Source organism: Microcebus murinus, chromosome 2 (assembly GCF_040939455.1).
Source record: "Microcebus murinus isolate Inina chromosome 2, M.murinus_Inina_mat1.0, whole genome shotgun sequence".
Classification (NCBI taxonomy): Eukaryota; Metazoa; Chordata; class Mammalia; order Primates; family Cheirogaleidae; genus Microcebus; species Microcebus murinus.
Window position 1 is genome coordinate 91,953,276 of NC_134105.1, and position 21,035 is coordinate 91,974,310.

General features: G+C 35.6%; 1 protein-coding gene across 3 annotated transcripts in view; it reads left to right on the forward strand.

Moving 5' to 3' along the window:
* The window catches only part of MAGI3 (membrane associated guanylate kinase, WW and PDZ domain containing 3), a 259,169-nt gene that overhangs the window by 181,942 nt on the left and 56,192 nt on the right, over positions 1 to 21,035 (forward strand). For all 3 annotated transcript variants that reach the window (XM_075999991.1, XM_012778436.2, XM_012778438.2), the window contains exons 7-10: positions 9,203 to 9,260; positions 14,053 to 14,147; positions 16,582 to 16,770; positions 19,593 to 20,198. In XM_075999991.1, the coding sequence (XP_075856106.1) occupies positions 9,203 to 9,260; positions 14,053 to 14,147; positions 16,582 to 16,770; positions 19,593 to 20,198 (948 nt within the window). The remainder of the gene's footprint in view (positions 1 to 9,202; positions 9,261 to 14,052; positions 14,148 to 16,581; positions 16,771 to 19,592; positions 20,199 to 21,035) is intronic.

Genomic DNA, 21,035 nt, shown 5'->3' on the forward strand with positions numbered 1-21,035 from the left:
ATAGAGGAGAAGGGAAGTGGGTGAACTAAAATAATTCTGTGGAATGCTGGGTATATATTCTCCATCTTGTTTGGGGTGGCAGCTATATGCAATTGCCAACACCTGCTTTTTATGATTGAATGAGCACTTATATTGATTTTTTGAATAATTGAAAGAGTGCTTAAGAGTTGTGCATTTTATTGTTTGTCAGTTATACCTCAGAAATAATTTTTACACTATCTCTCTCATCTATAAGGCTTTGAACAGTTCCTTTTTATGGTGAAATCAGCCTTTGTAAAGGCAAACTAGAATATATAATTCTGTAGAATTTGACTTTTTTGATTATGAGTGTGATAATAGTCTTCTAGGACATGTTTCTTTGGTTTCTATTCCTTTTGCTGCCCCTTAATTGTTTCAGTTCAGTTCTCTGCTTTGTCCTGTTTTCTTTTGTGTAAGGTATTTATTCTTACAACTTTATCATTTTACAATAGCTGGCCCCATTGTCTAAATCTCTAGTACTGTCTTCTAATTTTATTTCTGTATTTCCTATCGCTTTTAAGCGTTTGTTTTTGATTTTCCTACTAACACTTCAAATAAACATATTCAAGACTAAATTTGACCTCTTTCTTCTAACACCACCCCTGTCCCACTTTCTGTCATATAAGTACCATCCTCATAACCATCTAGGTCAAAATCCTTGCAATCATGTTTGCTTTTTCCTCTCTCCTTACTCTATATCCTATATAGTTTTAAAGTCCTGTTGCTTTTTCCTTTTTCTCTTCTTGCCAATACATTGTTAGGTAAAATTTCCAACATATAGGAATATTTAAAGAACTTTATAATTAACATGCTCACCACTGGGATATTACAATTACCATTTTGCTACATTTGCTTTTTCAAATAGCTATTTATTTATGCTTTCTCTATCCAGGAAGATATATCTTCCCCTCCATTCCTCAAATCACCACACATTTGGATTATTCTTTGTATTTTTTCCTCCAATTACTTCTCCCACTTTAATATATCCTTTATGCCAGTGGCCTCCAAAATGATAATACTCAAACTGCCTACCGGTATGCAGGAAGAAAATGTTCAAACTTATTTTTCATGATGTTATTGTTGGAAAAAAAGAAACTAAGCTTCAGTACTATGTTAAATACAGATTGGTAATGGCATTTTTGCTCATTTCATATGTCAGATTATCACATATGCTAGCCAGATTGTCTTGAGGGAGGAATGGGTGTGACACCCTTGCCTTATTTTCAAGAGCACTGTGAAGTTTTACAGTTCACTGGTGGCCAGTTAAGTGGAATTATAGACTATGTCATATAGTTTTTAAAGTAACCCACACAAAATGGAAATGTTGCTTTGAAAGATTTCTGCAAAGATACTGCTGATTGAAGTAATACAAATATATGCAAGCCCAGGCTAATAGTAAGAAAATGGCAGGGCTGACACTCTGTTCACCTCATGTGAGATTTATTTCAACCTCAATGAGGTACTACTAAAATAGTAATAATTATTTAGTCATCTCCTTTTCAAATATCTATTTTTCCATATGCTTTATTATATACATATTAGTAGAGTAGCACATATGTACATGAACAGATATATATATCTTGGGGGCAGATGTTCACATTCTTTACTGAAAAGGCATGATCATGTTTTTTGACATGATCAAAAAACTCTGTAGACGTAGACATTGCTTAAGGTCACTAAATTAATCTTTCTAAAACTAACTTTCTAACTCTCTCTCTCTTTTGTTCCCTGTTGTCAGCAGAATAAAGCCCAGACTCCTTGGTCAAGTATTAAAGATTTTTTATAATTGAATCATACTCTTTATTTCTTTTTCAAAGTGTTTTCATGTCATAAGTCAGACATATTTTTGTCCTTGCCTTTGCCATATGCTCATTTTTTCTGCCAGGAACCAGCCTTGTTCCCTGTGTTCCCCTGACTATTGTCCTTCTAAGCTCAAACCTAAAGTATAATTTCTTTGTAGCCTCCTTTGTCGTTCTTTTCCAGGTCAGAATTAGATATTCTCTCCTTTGTGCTCGATAGTATCATATGACATATCTCTGTTGTAGCAAGCACTTACATTGAATTGTAACTAGATACCACACTTTTTAAGAGCAGTGATCTTTGTCTTATCCATCTGTATATACTTTCAGTAGAGATGTAAATGTTTGGAAGAAAGGAAAGAGGGAAGGGAAGAGAAGGAAAAAAAATAAGAAAAGAAGCTACTCTGTCTTCCAAATTATTTTGGTCATCCTTCTTGGAAATATTTTTTAATCTCCATAAGGTTCTGGGGGAACCAATAAAAAGGCTATCTTCATTCACTAATTTGTAGTCAATAGAGAAATAATTCACAGGAGATGGACAGCTGAGGTCAGAATGCCAGCTGATGAGTGAATGTGGCCTTAGCCCTGCATCTATATGGGTTTACTGATAGTTTCCCTCCACCGGAGGCTGACTTCAGCACTCAGTCTCTGGCCTCGGTTCAGCTACAAGTCTCCTCCCATGAGGCAGGGATGGTGGAGAGCAGACCAGAACCCACCTCTAAGGGCAGGCTGGCATCCAAAATAGTGAGAAAACCCAAGAGTCTCTGAGCCAAACATATATTATATTCGTTTTGTAAAACTCACCAGTCAGATAAGACATTCTTTCTTTTTTGGGGAAGAAAGGGAGGAGGCTCAGAGAAACTGGAAACTTTTCTCCCATTCTTTCTTTATGGAATTTGAAGAATTAAATGGGCATGTCCCCCTAATACCCTTTACTTTAAGGCTGACTATATGTCTTGGTTGGCCCAGGACTAACCCTGCTTATTCCTGTTGTCTCAGCATAATTATTAATAGTGTCCCTGTTTATTCTCAAAAGTGGACAATACATTCTAGGTCATCCTTTTAATATCTCTCTTAAGACAGAACAAGCAAAATTGCATTCTGTATTCCAAGAATGTTCAAAACCCCTTAACGTAAGGCCTACTCTCTCCCTTTCCCATAACTGGGTACATCTTTCTAACATTGCCTGTACTTATCTGGTGGGGGAGCCTGTGGAATGTGGAATCCTGTGCCTTTTTGTTTTATGCTCAGCCAAACTTTACCACTTTCTCTGTGCACTTGTCTCCCCCCTAAATAGGAGCAAAACAGCCCCACCAGACTATTTTCAGTATAGACTGTATCTGATTCACATTGATATTCTCTGCAGTGATTTGAACAGAGTAGATGCTGAAAAGAGAGCAACTATAATAATGTTTCAAATGTCGATTTTTATGGTTTAAAATATTTGCATTCTGATGAACATTTAAGATCTTCTAGAAAGATCTTACCATTTCTAAAACTTACCCTTTTCTTCCCAGTCTTCTGATATTCAGAACCCAAATGTGTCTTTACACTGTATCTGATGATTTAATTGATGTATGTTTTCTCTTCCATTCAAGTAAAATAATTAGTGTTTTGGTTAAGTAGTTATCTTAAAAATATAACATCAGGAATCCCTTTTACATTCAACCCACCCCATTTCTCCTATGATGAAAGAAAGATTAAATTTATACTAAGACAGCTTAGAATTGTACTGGATGTTGATGCCATTTTGGAGCTTAGAGAATGATGAAAGAAAATCATCAACTGAATAGAGCTGCACCATGGAAAAGCAATTGCAATTCATACATTTAAACAAGAAAAATCCTATTTGGGGAAGAGGAAAGAAAGAAGGATAATTCATGGGCTTTTGAACCAACCAGCTGCTTGATATGGCAAAAATAGTTTTGCCTTTTAAAATAACTTTTTGGGGGAATACTTTGGCTTTATACACAGGAAAAGATGGTTAGTCTCTCCTATCTCGAAAATAAATAAACACATTTTCTCTTAGCCCTAATCCTCCTCTCCTCATAGTTCTTATCCTGTCTTTCACAACCAAGTTATCTATTCTTAAGAACTCTACCTCTCATTTTTCTGTTCAGTGACTGAAATGTTCTGACTTTTGCTCCCCACCTTTTCAGGATTACTAACAACCTCCTGATCTGATAGACACTTTTGATTCCTTTTAGCCTTTATCTTTATCCCTGACAGCCTTGCAGAGCATTTGTTAGTGTTGACCATGCTTCTGTCATCTTTGGTACAATTCCCCCTGACTGTTCTTGCTTTCTCCATCTGTTCCTTAAAATGTTAGTGTTTCTAAAGTTCTATTTCCCACCTTTTTCTATTCACAATTTATCTAGATAATCATCTCCATTGCCATAGCTTTAGCTACAATGTCTCCCAAATCTTTATCTTCTTATATTTCTCTCTTAAGTACCAGGTTCATATTGCCAAGAACTTATTATGTATCTCTATCAGGGTGTTCTACAGACCACTTAGATGTAACACCTTCCCTTCCTGCCTTCAACAAATGACATGACATCGGGCAAAGGACTTGAACAGAAACTTTTCTAAAGAAGACAGAAGAATGGCTAACAAACATATGAAAAAATGCTCAACATCCCTAATCATCAGGGAAACGCAAATCAAAATCACAATGAGGTATCACTTAATTCCAGTGAGAATGGCCTTTATCAAAAAGTCTCCAAACAATAGATGCTGGCGTGGATGCAGAGAGAGAGGAACACTCCTACACTGCTGGTGGGACTGCAAACTAGTTCAACCTCTGTGGAAAGCAATATGGAGATACCTTAAAGCGATACAAGTGAATCTACCATTTGATCCAGCAATCCCATTGCTGGGCATCTACCCAAATGATCCAATGACACTCTACAAAAAAGACACCTGCACTCGAATGTTTATAGCAGCACAATTCATAATTGCAAGGCTGTGGAAACAGCCCAAGTGCCCATCAATCCAAGAATGGATTAATAAAATGTGGTATATGTATACCATGGAGTACTATTCAGCTCTAAGAAACAACGGTGATATAGCACATCTTATATTTTCCTGGTTAGAGCTGGAACCCATACTACTAAGTGAAGTATCCCAAGAATGGAAAAACAAACACCAGATATACTCTCCAGCAAACTGGTATTAACTGAGTAGTACCTAAGTGGACACATAGGTACTACAGTAATAGGGTATTAGGGAGGGGGGCGGGGGGCAGGTATATACATACATAATGAGTGAGATGTGCACCATCTGGGGGATGGTCATGCCAGAGACTCAGACTTGGGGGGGGGGGAGGGCATTTATTGAAACCTTAAAATCTGTATCCCCATAATATGCCGAAATAAAAAAAAAAAAAATGACATGACATCCTCCCAGTTGCTTGAGCCAAAAACTGGTTATTATCTTTTCCCTCACCCTCTCCTCTTTGTTGTAGTTAACTACCAAGTTCTATCTATTCTGACTTTTAAAAAACTTGCGCTTTTTTGAGTATCCATTGATGATAGGCACTATACTAGACACTTTTTATATATCATCTTATCTCCTAAATTCCTCTAAATCCAAATTGATTCATCTTTTTTATTCCCACAGCCATTTTCATACTTAGGTATTCAATAAATATTTGATAATGTGTTATTTTCTTTCTTCCTTTTTTTTTTTTTTTTTTGAGACAGAGTCTCACTTTGTTGCCCAGGATAGAGTGAGTGCCGTGGCGTCAGCCTAGCTCACAGCAACCTCAAACTCCTGGGCTCAAGCAATCCTTTTGCCTCAGCCTCCCGAGTAGCTGGGACTATAGGCATGCGCCACCATGCCCGGCTAATTTTTTCTATATATATTAGTTGGCCAATTAATTTCTTTCTATTTATAGTAGAGACGGGGTCTTGCTTTTTGCTCAGGTTGGTTTCAAACTCCTGACCTCGAGCAATCTGCCCACCTTGGCCTCCCAGAGTGCTAGGATTACAGGCATGAGCCACTATGCCCAGCCTATGTGTTATTTTTGGGCCTGAAGAGCCAGAAATGTGGGAATCTGGTTGGGCTCCTCCATTTCTTTCCTCCCTCAATCCTGATGGTAGTCATTAAGTCCTATTTGACTTCCTTGTGTCTATTATCCATTCTACTACCTACTACCACTTCAGTTGAAGCCTTCATAATTTCTTATCCAGTCTATTAGTATTTTTATTTGAGTGCATTCATTCTCACTCTATTCCATCTATTCTGTTCTTCTGCCCATAATCTTTCTCAAATATAAATTTAATCATGTCACAGTCCACCTTAATCAATTCCATCATCATCAAAATAAAGATTAAACTCTTTGACATAGCACTCCAGGAATGTCATTTGGTGCTTGTTCATAAAAATCATCTCTCTTTGCATATAACCTTCACTCCAGTTTACCAAATTATGTGTAATTACTGAAAATGCCAGACATTCTTAACCCCTCTGTGCCTTTTGATCTATCTGGGATAACCTCCTTCTCCCTAATCCCAACTCATCTTTTAAGACTGCTCAAACATCACCACTTTTAGAAGGCTTTCCTGATAGCCACTCTTACAGGCAATTGGTCAAACGATCCTTCCACCTCAGTCTCCTGAGTAGCTGGGACTACAGGCATACGCCACCATGCCTGGCTAATTTTTTCTATATATTTTTAGTTGGCCAATTAATTACTTTCTAATATTTAGTAGAGACAGGGTCTCACTCTTGCTCAGGCTGGTCTCGAACTCTTAACCTTTGAGCGATCTGCCCACCTTGGCCTCCCAGAGTGCTAGGATTACAGGTGTGAGCCACTATGGCCGGCCTATTACCTTCATTTTAAATGGGCAAATAATAACCACCTCTTTATCTATATTAATCTGCCCTGCAAAAAACTGGCTAATAGTACCAGTGGTAAGGGCTTGAAATTACTAAAAGTCCAAGTGTAGTGGTGCATGCCTGTAACCCCAGCTACTCAGGAGACTGAGGTGGGAGGATCGTTTGAGCACAGGAGTTCCAGAGTAGCCTGGCCAACATAGACCCCCATCTCAAATTAAAAAAAAAAAAAAAATTACTAAAAGTAACCCAGAAGATAAATTGCCACATTTGTTTGCTCTCCAAAAGAAAGGGCTGTACTTAATGTGTTAGTTGCTAATTGCTTTAAAGTGTTAACTAAACTGCTAAATCAACTTCTAAGTTAACACTGAAATATATTTGTTGATCTTTTATCTTCATTAATTGTTAATACATACTTTTTAGTGAATTTTTCAGATACTAAGTGGACTGTTTCAGCTATCTCTATAGTCCTTCAATGCTCTAAATTTCTTTAAAGACAAAGCATAAATCCAGTTGTGGTATACTTGTAGAATTCATCCTTACTGAGTGCTGTTCACTTCTCATGGTATTTCATTGCACCACAGAGCCAGCCATTCCCATGGTATTTCAAGAAAATTTCTATTAAAGAAAAAGTATTTATTTTGTGGAAGAACCAAATGATAATGCTTTGGTAATATTGTTATAGTGCATTTTTGTAGATATAATTCAAAAAGTACTCTTATCCATGTAACAGTTTTTTGGTGATAAAATATTGCACCAATTTAATTGATGATCGTTTGCTTCTTAGCTATGGAGGATAAAAGTGGACTGAAGTACATCTCAATTCTTCTTAGTTTTAAATTCTGTTTTCACATATTTCAACTATTTGAATATTTCAACTATTCTCACTTTTTCCACCTGAGACATTTCAGCCAGGTCCTTCAAAGGAAAACCACAAAAACTCACCAAACTTTGAAACCACAAATCAATATATATGCAGAAAAATATGCTAGAGAAAAAGGTTAGGGTAATTCAGAATTTTTCATCAAGAGGCTAGTCATCTGTTCTTTTCTTTTATTCTGACTACAGAGCAAAATTTTTATTAGTGCAAAACAGTTTGTATAGGTGGCAAGTTCATTATAATGGAATTTTTACTTACAAAGTTGATATGTCATAACGAGGCTAAATGATATAAAACTGGTAAGTCTTTTGATATAGGCTAAGCCTGTTTGCTGTCCAGCATACTTCATTTGTGTGTGTGTTTCAGCATATCGGAAATTTAGGCTAAAAGAAATTGAGGCTAGGTATAGTGGATTGTGCCTGTAATCCCAGCACTTTTAGAGGCTGAGGTGGAAGGATCACTTGAGGCCAGGAGTTCAAGAGCAGCTTGTGCCAACATAGTGAGACCCCATCTCTACCAAAAGAAAAAAAAATTCTCTGGGTGTGGTGGCACATGCTTGTAGTCCTAACTGCTCAGGAGGCTAAGGCAGGAGGGTTGCTTGAGCCCAGGAGCTGATTATAGTGAACTATAATCAGGCTGCTGCACTCCATCCAGCCTGGGTGACAGGGTAAGACCCATTTCTAAAAAAAGAAAAAAAAAATTAACAACAACAACAACAACAAAAAGAAATTGAAAATAAAAGTGTAGTACATCACAGTTTACAACTGTGGGTTTTTAAAAAAATTACTTCTTGCCCAACTCCTGTATATAATTGATAGCACTAGAATCACCTGGTAGGAACATTCCTGCCAGCTTAATCCAAGTCTTGCTAATAAGATGGTTCTTTAGAAACCTTAATTTTATAAGTAATCAGATAATTCTTTCTTGACAGGGTCAGTTAATGTTGAAAAGACTAGAAATATTTTTTAACTATCAGAAATTCAACTACCTTTGGTATTTCTGGTTATATTTTATTGGTCAGTTACTTGGAATAAATAATATATAATAATGCTACATAAGATGTTTCTTTGTTACTGTTCATACATACAGATTATGCCAGGTGCCATGGTAGTTAAGTTAGTATTCCTTCAGACACTCAGATCAAGTTAATCCAAGGGAAAGCAGGTACTTTCTTAAGTCTTAAGCAAAGCTGGATTGCCCACTTGAAATGGCAAAAATCCAAGGCTGAACTGTGCTCTGGGGAGAAGTGAGTCAGAATGTAATAACAGAAATGATTATGTATGATAGTGGAAATTTTAACAAGCAGCTACTTCTTGTATTGGACTAAAGGGTAAGTGTGTCTCATGTCAGCATTATCAGGCTTTTTAAATGAAAGAAATATATAATTTTTTTTAATAATTAGTATTTTTTTATGGTTTGTGATTTAGTTAAATGCCTTTTATTTTAATGTCGTATTTTGTTCTGGGTTTCTAATTATTTGCTGAGATACTCACTGGCTACTGAAGAAGCCACTCAGACCTAAGTTGTGTTTGTTCTTTGAAAGTGAACCCTCAGCTTTCTAATTCCATATATTAGGATAATTAAACAAAAAAGAAATTCATTCATTGATGAATTCTTTTCTGTTGGTTTTAAATCTGGCATTTCACTCAATTTTCTTTATTTATAGAGCTTCCTTATGGCTGGGAGAAAATAGAGGACCCTCAGTATGGGACATACTATGTTGAGTAAGTTTGTTACTTTAGTTAATATTCTCCTAAATGTTTTCTTTTCAGCATATAGCTTAAGACATACTGGGTATATCGTCTAGCTTTTCTGTTGATAAAAAAAAATTTTTTTTAAGGGAAATACTGGCTACAGCACTTTATGCTTCTGTGATCCAGTTTTTCAACTAGGGGGATGAGAAGGCAGGGGCAGTGAGCATTTGCTTCACTGACCTTGGGCTTCCCAGAAATTGGCTTTGAATTTCTAAATATAGAGAGTAAGAGGGAAGTTGCCTAGAGGACTAATAGCTGGAGATGCTATCCTTACTACTACAGCCTCAAAAGAGAAAGGAAGTAGATAGAAAACTGAAATGAGGGCACTGGACTAGATGAATTATTGAGGTCACTTCCAACACTGCCACTGTATGTTTTTGAAAGCGGTAAAAGGCCTTTAAGTACATTGTAACATAATGATACAGAGTTTTAAAGTATACAATTAAAGATATGCTGTCTTTTAAGGAGTTAATAAAGGAAAACTTGGTATTCTTTTTGTGGGTGAAGTGTGGTTCTTATGCAGCTGTTATGGTTCAGTTTACACAATAAATATATATTGGAGAGAAGCACCAAACACCTGCCTGTGTTAGTCAGAGAAATTAGTATAATGTCAACACCTAACTTTTCTTTATTTATCTAATTGCTACATTGCTACAACCATTGGGCTTTCTTTCTTTCTAGATGCTACAGATGGGGAATTTTGGTCTTAGATGTCTACAGTCAGGCAAATAATTTTATCAAAAATATTACTATTTACTTGGAAACTAGGAGTCTGAACCTTCTGCCTAGATCACAAAGGCAAAATGATATTATTAACTGGAAAAATAGCAAACACAGGAATCTTCTAGTTTTATGATTGCTTATTAATTTTTCCTCACTTGTAAACATAAACCAATGCCATTTCCTAGTAATTATCACCAAAGCAAGTTACAACTGACTCTTGTTACAACTCTCATCTATATTCTAATGTGTAGGTTGTTACTTGGAGTCACTGTGGTTAGACAGATTTTTGGAAAGACTTTTTTAAACCCAACGTGTACCCTAAGGAAATGACTCAGTTAGATTGACCCTTAGGTATATAACTGCAGAGTTTTAATATTTTGATTCCTTTGAAAGGCTGTGCTAATTTTATTTTCATTGTGTTATTTAATATCTTACTGAAGCTGTGATATGAAAAGTATGCCACAGCTCTTGTGTTATTTTTTTTTTTTTTACTGGGGCATATTTAGCTAAAATCAAGGAAGAAATAACCATTTTTCAAGTCAAAGGAATATTTAGAGGCCAACTGAAAAGATTTTGTGGGATTTCCCCCCCTTAAAGTTTAGTCTATTTATTTATTTATTTGAGACAGAGTCTCACTCTGTTGCCCAGGCTAGAGTGAGTGCCATGGCATCAGCCTAGCTCACAGCAACCTCAAACTCCTGGGCTCAAGCAATTCTACTGCCTCAGCCTCCCAAGTAGCTGGGACTACAGGCATGCACCACCATGCCCAGCTAATTTTTTCTATATATATTAGTTGGCCAATTAATTTCTTTCTATTTATAGTAGAGATGGGGTCTCGCTCTTGCTCAGGCTGGTTTCGAACTCCTGATCTTGAGCAATCCGCCCGCCTCGACCTCCCAGAGTGCTAAGATTACAGGCGTGAGCCACTGCACCTGGCCAAAGTTTAGTCTATTTAAATTGGACTTCAATCAACTATCATTTGCTATTGACTGTGCTGAACATTTCTGAGATAATGATTCTCATTCTTTTTATTATCCATTCCAAGCGAATTTGAATACATGGTCAAAAGGTGAAAATCAATTGCCTGTTATAAACTCTTGAGCTGACTGATCTGGTTCCCATTATGCAAGGATATAATATTGAAGTAACTTTAGGGCAAATCCTGAAGTGACCTGCTCCCAGTTGTCATGGGGGTGCCTGAAATAGCCGGAATTAGAAGCAACAACAGCAGCAGCAACATGATTTTGTATGATTGTTCCCAGAACAAGCTTATTTTACAGGAGTGTAATTTATTAGATTAAGAAAGAGCAGACTGTACTCACGATGCACATTAGTATGGAATCAGCTGAGCTGTGGAGTGTGGCTTGATTCCCAGATTAGTTAGGTTTTGAATCCCAACCATAGTAATCTGCAGTGAGTTTACTGATGGAGATAAAAAGCTGTTACTTGAATGGCTACTCTTTGGCTCTCTTGAGTTTGTCAAACCAGATGGCACAATGATTGCTCTTGGCAGGAGCCTTGTAGTAGTAACACCAACTGCAATGGCAGTTGTTCTTTGTGAGTATTTCAGAGGGTGAGATTCTAAGATGTAAATTAATTTTGAAAATAAAATTGTTCTAAAAATTTAATGGTAGGCCTTCCATAAAAATGCTTATATATATAGAAATGCTGTCTTGATTGTATTGCATGAAATATCTTTTTTTTAATTGACATATAATACTTGTATATATTTATGGAATACATAATGATGTTTCAATATATAGTGATCAGACCAGGGTAATTAGAATTAAATGTCTTGATATACTTAGGTGACAAAGTAAAAATATACATCTACTGTCATATCTCAAACTCTTTATGAAAGAATAACTATTCTTTTATTTGAGATAAATTTTTAAATCCAGATATTAGACATAAAATTTTAACATAGATGATATTCCAAATAATATATTATGTATTTATCATCCTTGTTTGCTACCTTTAATTCTGATAATCTGTAATAGCCCTCTCTCTTATTTCCCATAGCTAGTTATATGGAAAGCAAAATCTGTTACATCTTAATAATAATATGGGGATAAGTAACTAAATGAAAAGGGGAGTATTTTCACTTTTTTGTTTTGTTTGTTTTGGAGGGGGCGGTGGCATTTTAATCTAGGTAGTCTAAGGTAATAGATGAATTTCTCCCTTCACTAAATCTTATATTCTTTTGTTAAAGAATTTTCAGGAAAGAGATTACTCATTTGCATACTTCTGCCCTCTTCTCCCACACATAACAAAGGGTATAAATACAAATTACTACTTTTTATGTTCTAATGCCTGGGTGGCAAAGTGAATCATTCTAGCTGATGACATTAAAGTGCAAGTGAGCCAAATTTCCTTCTAAACAGGTTTATTCTTTTCTGAGTATCAGTTTTTAGTTTGTTTTGAAGGAATATGTAAAATGTCAATACCTAATAAGTTTTTTTTTAAGTGTTACCTAAAATTTTTGTTTTCACAGAGAGTTAAACAGTTAACTCAATGGATAAGGTGCCCCCTCATAGTATGAAGCAGAAGTATACTTGAGTGTTAGTGAAATCAGAACCCAAAGAATGTCAAGTGGAACTTGCCATATTTAGTGCTCTGAAACTAAATAGCCACATCTGTTGCGGAGTTAATATGTACTAGAAGCCTAAATGACACGGAGAAAGCTAACATTCCTTTCTGTGTTTTTTTTAAGTTTTAAAATTTTTTTGTCCTGCTACCCCTTTTTCCACCACCATTAATGTTCACAAATGACAAATGTCCAATTTGTGTGACTATTTATATGCATATATTGTAATATTCAGCCTATCTAAAGACAATCATATTCTGAAATCCTCATGATTTGATGTTTAATTGTTAGTATTCACTAATATCGCTTCTTGTTAGAGTAGATCTTACTGGAAAACATGTATCCTTTGGTGATATATCTTTGTACTGTGGAATTGTTAGAATATGATTCCCGTTGTTTCTGGATTAGACCTACCTGTGGTCTTAAAGATTTTTTTTTTAAACAATTGCTTTCTTAACCAACTTCTACTTAAATGACTGGCCAGAATGACAATACTCTATTCCAGGCATCCTCAAACCACGGCCCAGGCCACATGCCGCCCGCCTGGGACATTCATCTGGCCCTCAGGGTGTTTTTGCCGCTGTTGCCTGTCTGCTTAGCAGCGGACTGACTTGTCCCAGGCCCACAGTGTGCACTCTCCAATGGTCTGAGGGACAGTGAACTGGCCCCCTGTTTAAAAAGTTTGAGGACCCCTGCTCTATTCCCTTTATAAAACATATGCTGCCATAGGATGTTGAAGACTGTTGGCTAATCTCCTGCTCTCTAGTCTCCCCAGGCTTCTCTGGTTTCCCTCACAGAGTTGTATGCTTTCCAAGAGTCAGTTGTGAATGTTCAACAAAGTTGAACTTATGTTATAATTATATAATTCATTTAATTATGATATAATTGTGAAGAAATTTATGTGTAAAAGAGTTATTCTATAATACAATTTGATAAAAGGCAAGTCACTTTCCTAGTTGCTGCTGAATGAATGTGGGTGAGTCAGTGAAAAAGGTATTAATAATATTCTAGAAGGGTTTGGTACTAAGATTTCTTTGAAAAAGTCCTTGCAGCTCGCTTCATTTTGGAGAAACTTAAATTAAAACCCTTCTATCATTAACTACCTTTTACAAAATATTAAATGACCAATTACCAACACTTCTGATTGCACCAGATAATTGGGCTTCTACTATAGTTTTGGAAACTGTCATTGGCTATATTGGGCAGGTTTATAAAGAAGCTATAGTAAATGTAATATAAACTTCAGCAGCATTGACTTCTAGGTATCTTCTGTGGTACTTTCTTTAGTTGCTAAAAAGGCCCTCCGCTATCATCTGTCAGTTTGTCTGTGTCCTATAGCCTAAGGATATATTTTTCCCTTAATATATTGTGATGAACTGGTATGATAATCTGTTTAAAAATATGTAACTCTTACATCTTAAACTGAAATGCATATTTTTCTACATTTTACAGTCACCTTAACCAGAAAACCCAGTTTGAAAATCCAGTGGAAGAAGCCAAAAGGAAGAAGCAGTTAGGACAGTCTGAAATTGGGTCTTCAAAACCAGGTAAGACTTTTCCTCGATCTTTTCTTTAAGAATGACTTGTGAAATTTGTATGCTGAGTTCACAAAAGTGGGTTCAAACTTTTTATTGCTGAGGTTTTGAAACTCAACAGGGAATGTCTAATTTTTGTCACTGGAAAGATGTATAATCTCAATAAAACATCTGAACATTCTGAGAATACTGAGATTTTTCCCATGATTATATAAAAAGCATAAAATTGTTGGGAGAAGGGATTTAGGTAGCTTTTTATGAGTTTGAGGTATTGTTTTGAAGATTGGAATGTTTCTTTATGTTTAAGGAGAGGCCAATATTAGGTCTCTAGTTCATTGTGAGTTTTTCCCAAGTTGATGTGGGAGGACAAGAAAGGATTCTTGTGTGTTATTGAAGTTGTGCTAGTTCTTAAAGAATAATGGCTACCATTATTGAGATATTGAGTCAAACACAGAACTAGATGCTTTGTATAATTATCTCATTTAAGTTTCAAAATAGCCTTGCATAACTATTAATATTATTTTCCCCATTTGGAGGCTTTGATGGCATCAAGTTAAAATTGTCTGATCCATCCCATGGCTATACTTTTCACAGGGACAGAAGCACTCATGTTTGTAAGCCAAGGAACCTCCATCCTTGAACAGTATATATGGGAAATACTCCTGACCCACTTTTAGTTGGCTTTGGTTTTTTTATTACTACTTTCCAAAATTAAGTGTTAACCGAAACTTTCCCTTTCTCTTTACTGTTTGCACATCTTGGATGTCATCCATACATTGTATGCTAATTTTTCAGTTTTACCCTCACAAGCCAATCTTATTCCTGTATTCATGGGGACTAGAGCATGGGATAGCTAACCAATCAATATTTTACATAAAAATGAAAAAGGTACATTTCATTAAAGATATTATTATCAAATACCTAAGTATTCAGTCATTAAAGAAATGTTCTTATCTACAATCTGGTAGGCAACACTAGTGGACAGTCAGAATCAACTTCCTTAACTGAAAGGGTATTTCACATATGAATTAAATAAATTTTGAAAAATAATATTTTATTCAGAGAGTAGTTGCTATTTTGAATGTCAGAAGCTGAACACGAGCTCAGCAATGCACAGAGGTATCACCATGACTGGCCATCCTCTGAGTGACCTTACAAGATGGCATTTATGGGGGTAAGTGCACTGCTGCCTAGGCAAGTCTAGTTCTCTCCTTTGAGAAGACCAAAATAGCTGGGTTTTGTTTGGTAGTATCAATTGCTTTTATTTGCAAGAGATCAGCAAATCTGGAAATAATATATCAAATAAAGGAGACCCTACTTTCTACCCCAAAGCTGACTTTGTCAGTATTTCCAGCCTACCTCTTAAGGGAGCTCTTTACATACTGCTCAATCTGCATAACCATACAGAGCAGTCCCAAGGTTGCCCTTTTTTCTAACTGACAGTAATGCATACCACTTAGAACACTCTGCTAAAAGGACCAGCAGCAGATACACACAGATAACTGGGCATGATACTAGTGCCAAGTGTGGGCTAAGTATGAAGTAAGCTGCTGTTGTTAATTTAAGTCATTAGGGAAATGCACAACAAAACCACAGTGAGATACCCATGACCCATGACCACTAGAAAGGTTACAACCAAAAGGATGGATAATATATAAATTATAAATCTGTACAGTTTGATTCTCTCACAGTTTTCATAACTGTCCTAATGGCAGCCATAGTGGGAAAAAGGAGAGAAAAGGTTCTAGGGAAGGGAAGGAAGGTGTTATTTACAAATGTGAGACACTTTTAGTTCTAGGATCATCCAGCCTCTAAAATAAGCCTTTCAAAAGAACCATGTTTTTCTTCTTCCTAAAGTATCCACTAAACATGAGGGAAAGGGAAAGAAACATGAAGCTATTTATTTCACATGCAGGGGATTCACTCCTTCTGTCAGATACAAATTAGAGGCTGCAGAAAACCTGAGTTGTGAATTATAAAAATTCTCAATATATTCTCTTTCATAAGTTGGTGACACTGGACTTCATCTTCCAACTATAGTGCTTTCCATATAGAGCTCAGTAGATGCTTATTCAAATGAAAAGTACAGCTGAATGAATGTCCAAAACTTTCAGGAATTCAGTACTAAAGGTTTTGACTTCATATAATGGAGTCTGGGTTGAGAGAAAGTAAGTACAAACAAGACAATCAGAAGGAGATGAAGCAAGTGTTTTTACTTTTCAAATAACATAAAAGAGTCCTATAAAAGATAAATGATTTATTAGCTCAGTTTTTTTTTCCCAATGATTTATGAGTTCAAATTCTAACTGTTCTACAACATTGGATTCTTTCTAATTTTCTTAATAGTTTCTCTTATATTTAAATTATATAGACTATCTTGAAGATTGGTGTAAGGGCTATTTGCATTGTAATGATTTTTGTTCTCTAACTCCTCATTTTGGCACAGATGTGGAAAAGTCACACTTTACACGAGATCCATCCCAACTTAAAGGTGTCCTTGTTCGAGCATCACTGAAAAAAAGCACAATGGGATTTGGTTTTACCATTATTGGTGGAGATAGGCCTGATGAATTCCTTCAAGTGAAAAATGTGCTGAAAGATGGTCCTGCAGCTCAGGATGGGAAAATTGCACCAGGTATCAAATTTTTCAGAATTTCTTAAAGAGTAGTGATACTATAACAAAAATTATATTGAAGACATTTTATTTACATATATATATGAAAGAAAATTAAATTATATAACTGAAGAGTATGATTCTTACATTAAAATAGCTTATCCTCTAAATTAAATGCATATTAGCTTTGAAGAAGGACCATTTTATAAATATGTGGAAACTATTAGAGAAAACAAATTTATTAATATTTCAGAATACTTTATATAATTTTGAGATATATGTCCTTGGCTATATAAAATGAAAGATTTATTAACCATCTTAGAAAACTGTTTGGTTGTTTGATTTTCTTTGATTATGTAGGATACTTTTGGAGCTAACATTTAGCTATAATCGTATTTGAAAAATGCTCCAGTGTGGTATTTATAGTTATATCAAATAAATTGTTATATCCCAAAGTTTTTCCCCAAGTGTTTTTGCTTCCTTAATCTTACTAGTCATTAGTAAAATTTCATTCCTATATTAAGAATTATAGACACAAACATTACCATTTTGACAAAGCTGCGTAAACTTAAATTGTCCTTTATATAGTTTTCCCAAAGTATTTTCTTGGTAATTGTTGAATATTTTAGTATGGCTGGCAGTATTTGTGGCTCAGGAGCTTAGAGGAGGTTCAAGATAAGTTACTGATTATAGGGGAGGTTTAAACACTTTTTTCCAGAAGGATTGTAGTTTTATACTGAGGTTGCTTTTTTCAGTGTTTGCTAGACATTTCTAATCCTCTGTTATTTCATATACCATGTAAGTATGGGCCCACATTTGCATGGTTGAATTGTCATAGTACTTTTCGATGACAAACATCAAGTTATTTTCAATTAGGATATGGAATCTCTCTTATTATGCTATCCTATTGAGGTGATAGAAACAACAAGAAAATTTAAAATAATCAACAGTTATATTTATAAAGAAAGTTATTTTAATTCTACTTTATTACTTTATAAAACATAGAGATTAGAATTAATAGTAAGGGTTTTTTATTTTCAGTTTTGACCTTTTCAACATTTTGTCCATGAAATACATCTCTTAGCTATATCATATATGCTGTCAGGATTTCATATAGTTTCAGATTTGCCTAAAACTGTTATTATCTCATTTGCATAGCAGTATAATACTCCCATGAAAATCCTAGGAGCTTTCACCAGGGGTAGAAAAGTCAAAAATTTGTTTCTAATTACTCTAATTTCTGTATCTTAGATTATGAAACAAATGTCCATAGACTAACAATTGCTTTTAACACTATTCAGGCTGAATTTTTTAAAGCCATCAGAGCAAATTAAAGCACCTTTACCCTTTACTTGGCAATAACCTTTTAAGTAATCATATTCAAATAAAAGCAAATGAATGGGACAGAGGCCAAATTTTAGGTTAAGTCTGCATTAAAAAATACCCAACTGATGAATGTTGAGTGATAATGATTCTGAAACCAAATTAGGCTCGGTACAGTGGCTCATGCCTATAATCCTAGCACTCTGGGAGGCCAAGGCAGGATGATTGCTTGGGAGTTCAAGATCAGCCTGAGCAAGAGCTGTCTCTACAAAAAAGTAGAAAAACTAGATGGGCATGGTGGGGCATGCCTGTAGTCCCAGCTACTTGTGAGGCTGAGGCAGGAGAATCACTTGAGCCCAGGAATTTGAGGTTACAGTGAGCTATGATGACACCATTGTACTCTAGCCTGGGCTATAGAGTGAGACCCTGTCTGAAAAATAAATAAGTAAATAAATAAATAAAATAAAATAAAATAAAAAATAGGTACACTAATGTAAAATCAGGAAAGCAAAACCAACTTTTATAAAGATTAATTTTGCTGACTTTTTAATGTCTTAAATAATATATCCTTTGCTTGTATTGATTTTTTTGTTGCTTGTTTCACCTTTTGAAATCTGATTTATAATATTAATAAATTCAAAATCTCTACAAAAACAATGCTGAAAGAAAATACATTCATAAACTAACATCATTCTAATCTTAGCTCTACATTTCTCAAACTAGAATAAATTTTTAAGTACATTGTAATAATCAATGGCTTCTTAAACTCAAGAAATAAAGTGGTATTTAAAGATAGCCTGTTTGTAAAAGTAGCCAATCGAGTTATTCACCACTCTTCTGTGTACTAAATACTTACTATAATGTGCCTAGTTTTGTATGGCTACTTAGGTATGACTTCGAAGGTATACTAATAATGATTATATGAATCTTCAGCGTTTGTTTTAATGATACACTTGAAGTCAAAACCCTTTGCTGCTAAAATAATTAATATTTTAGACATTACATATACTTTTTAGAGAGGAGTCACAAAGGGGAGAATGTCTATGTTAGAAATCTGTCCTTTCAGGCTGGGCAAGGTGGCTCACGTCTGTAATCATAGCACTCAATGAGGCTGAGGTGGGAGGATTGCTTGAGGTTAGAAGTTCAACACCAGCCTAAGCAAGAGCGACCCCGTCTCTGCTAAAAATAGAAAAAATCAGTCAAGCATGGTAGTGCATGCCTGTACTCCCAGCTACCAGGAAGGCTGAGGCAGGAGGACCTTGAGCCCAGGAGTTTAAGGTTGCTGTGAGCTAGCCTGACACCACGGCACTCTAGCCTGGGCAGCCAAGCAAGACTCTGTCTAAAAAAAAAAAGAGAGAGAGAGAGAAAAGAAATCTGTATTTTCAGCAGTTAATGAACAGTAAGAAGCTTCCAGAATTCAAATGTAGTTGTTAAATTTAAGTTATTTTTCCCTTTCCTCCAGCAAAAAATTAACTTTATTTGGTGGTTTTAATATTTTTATCATGATTGTGTTTTACCAGGTGATGTTATTGTAGACATCAATGGCAACTGTGTCCTTGGTCACACCCATGCAGATGTTGTCCAGATGTTTCAACTGGTACCTGTTAATCAGTATGTAAACCTCACTTTATGTCGTGGTTATCCACTTCCTGATGACAGTGAAGATCCTGTTGTGGACATTGTTGCTGCTACCCCTGTCATCAATGGACAGTCATTAACCAAGGGAGAAACTTGCATAAATACTCAGGATTTTAAGCCAGGAGCAATGGTTCTGGACCAAAATGGAAAATCAGGACACACCTTGACCAGCGATCGTTTCAATGGACCATCAGATCTAAGCGAACAGAGAGCATCCGTGGCATCATCAGGCAGTTCCCAGCCTGAACTAGTGACTATCCCTTTGATTAAGGGGCCTAAAGGCTTTGGGTTTGCAATTGCTGACAGCCCTACTGGACAGAAGGTGAAAATGATATTGGATAGCCAGTGGTGTCAAGGCCTTCAGAAAGGGGATATAATTAAGGAAATTTACCATCAAAATGTGCAGAATTTAACACATCTCCAAGTGGTAGAGGTGCTAAAGCAGTTTCCAGTAGGTGCAGATGTACCATTGCTTATATTAAGAGGAGGTGAGTAAAAGCACAACAAGGGAAAAGCTTCAATGTTCAAACATTTATATCTGTTTATTATCCTTCCTTACAGATCAGAATGTCTTTTCCCAGCAGTCTTAACTGGTAATTAGGGTGCATTTCCTTAAGTTTCTGTCTGATTGTTTCCATAAGTGATATCTTTTTCAGAAGTTTATTTAGTTATTAGTGGTTCCATTTATGTCCATTAAGGATTTCTTTTCCTCTGTATTCTTTTTAAAATCTGAATTATGGCTTTAATGATTAGAGAGAGTCATATCATTGTGCTACTTCGAATGAAATATATTCTCTTAATTTCATTTTCTCTGTTAATGGCAATAATAGAAATTGACTCTTTTAACCAGTAGTGCTTCATTTGGACCTCTCTAATACACCAAAGATGTTTTGAAAGAGCTAGCATCTCTGTGGATAAGTAAAATGTTGGATGGTATGTTAATCTGTTCTGCAAAGGCAATCATGATAGCTTGTGCTCATAAAGCTTTTATCTTAAGCTCTAGTATCTGCCTGTAAATGTTAATTAAACCCCACAGAGCTTATGTGAAAGAAATATAATTTTTATTTTCCAAGGTCATTAGCTGACATGAACTGCTCCCAGACATTATAAATCTAGTTCCAAAGACTGATCACAAAGTTTCACTTTAATAGGCTTTCTTAAATCCATACTTACAAATGACTAGTATTTTAAAGAATAAAATTAAGCTTTTTATTCTTTTATCTGTCTGGCTTTTTGTTTATATTTTTTAGTCAAATGAGCACTTTAACTTCTTCAGGGAGCTTTTTCTTCTTCTCATTTGTTTGAACCATATTGGTTTCTTCTGG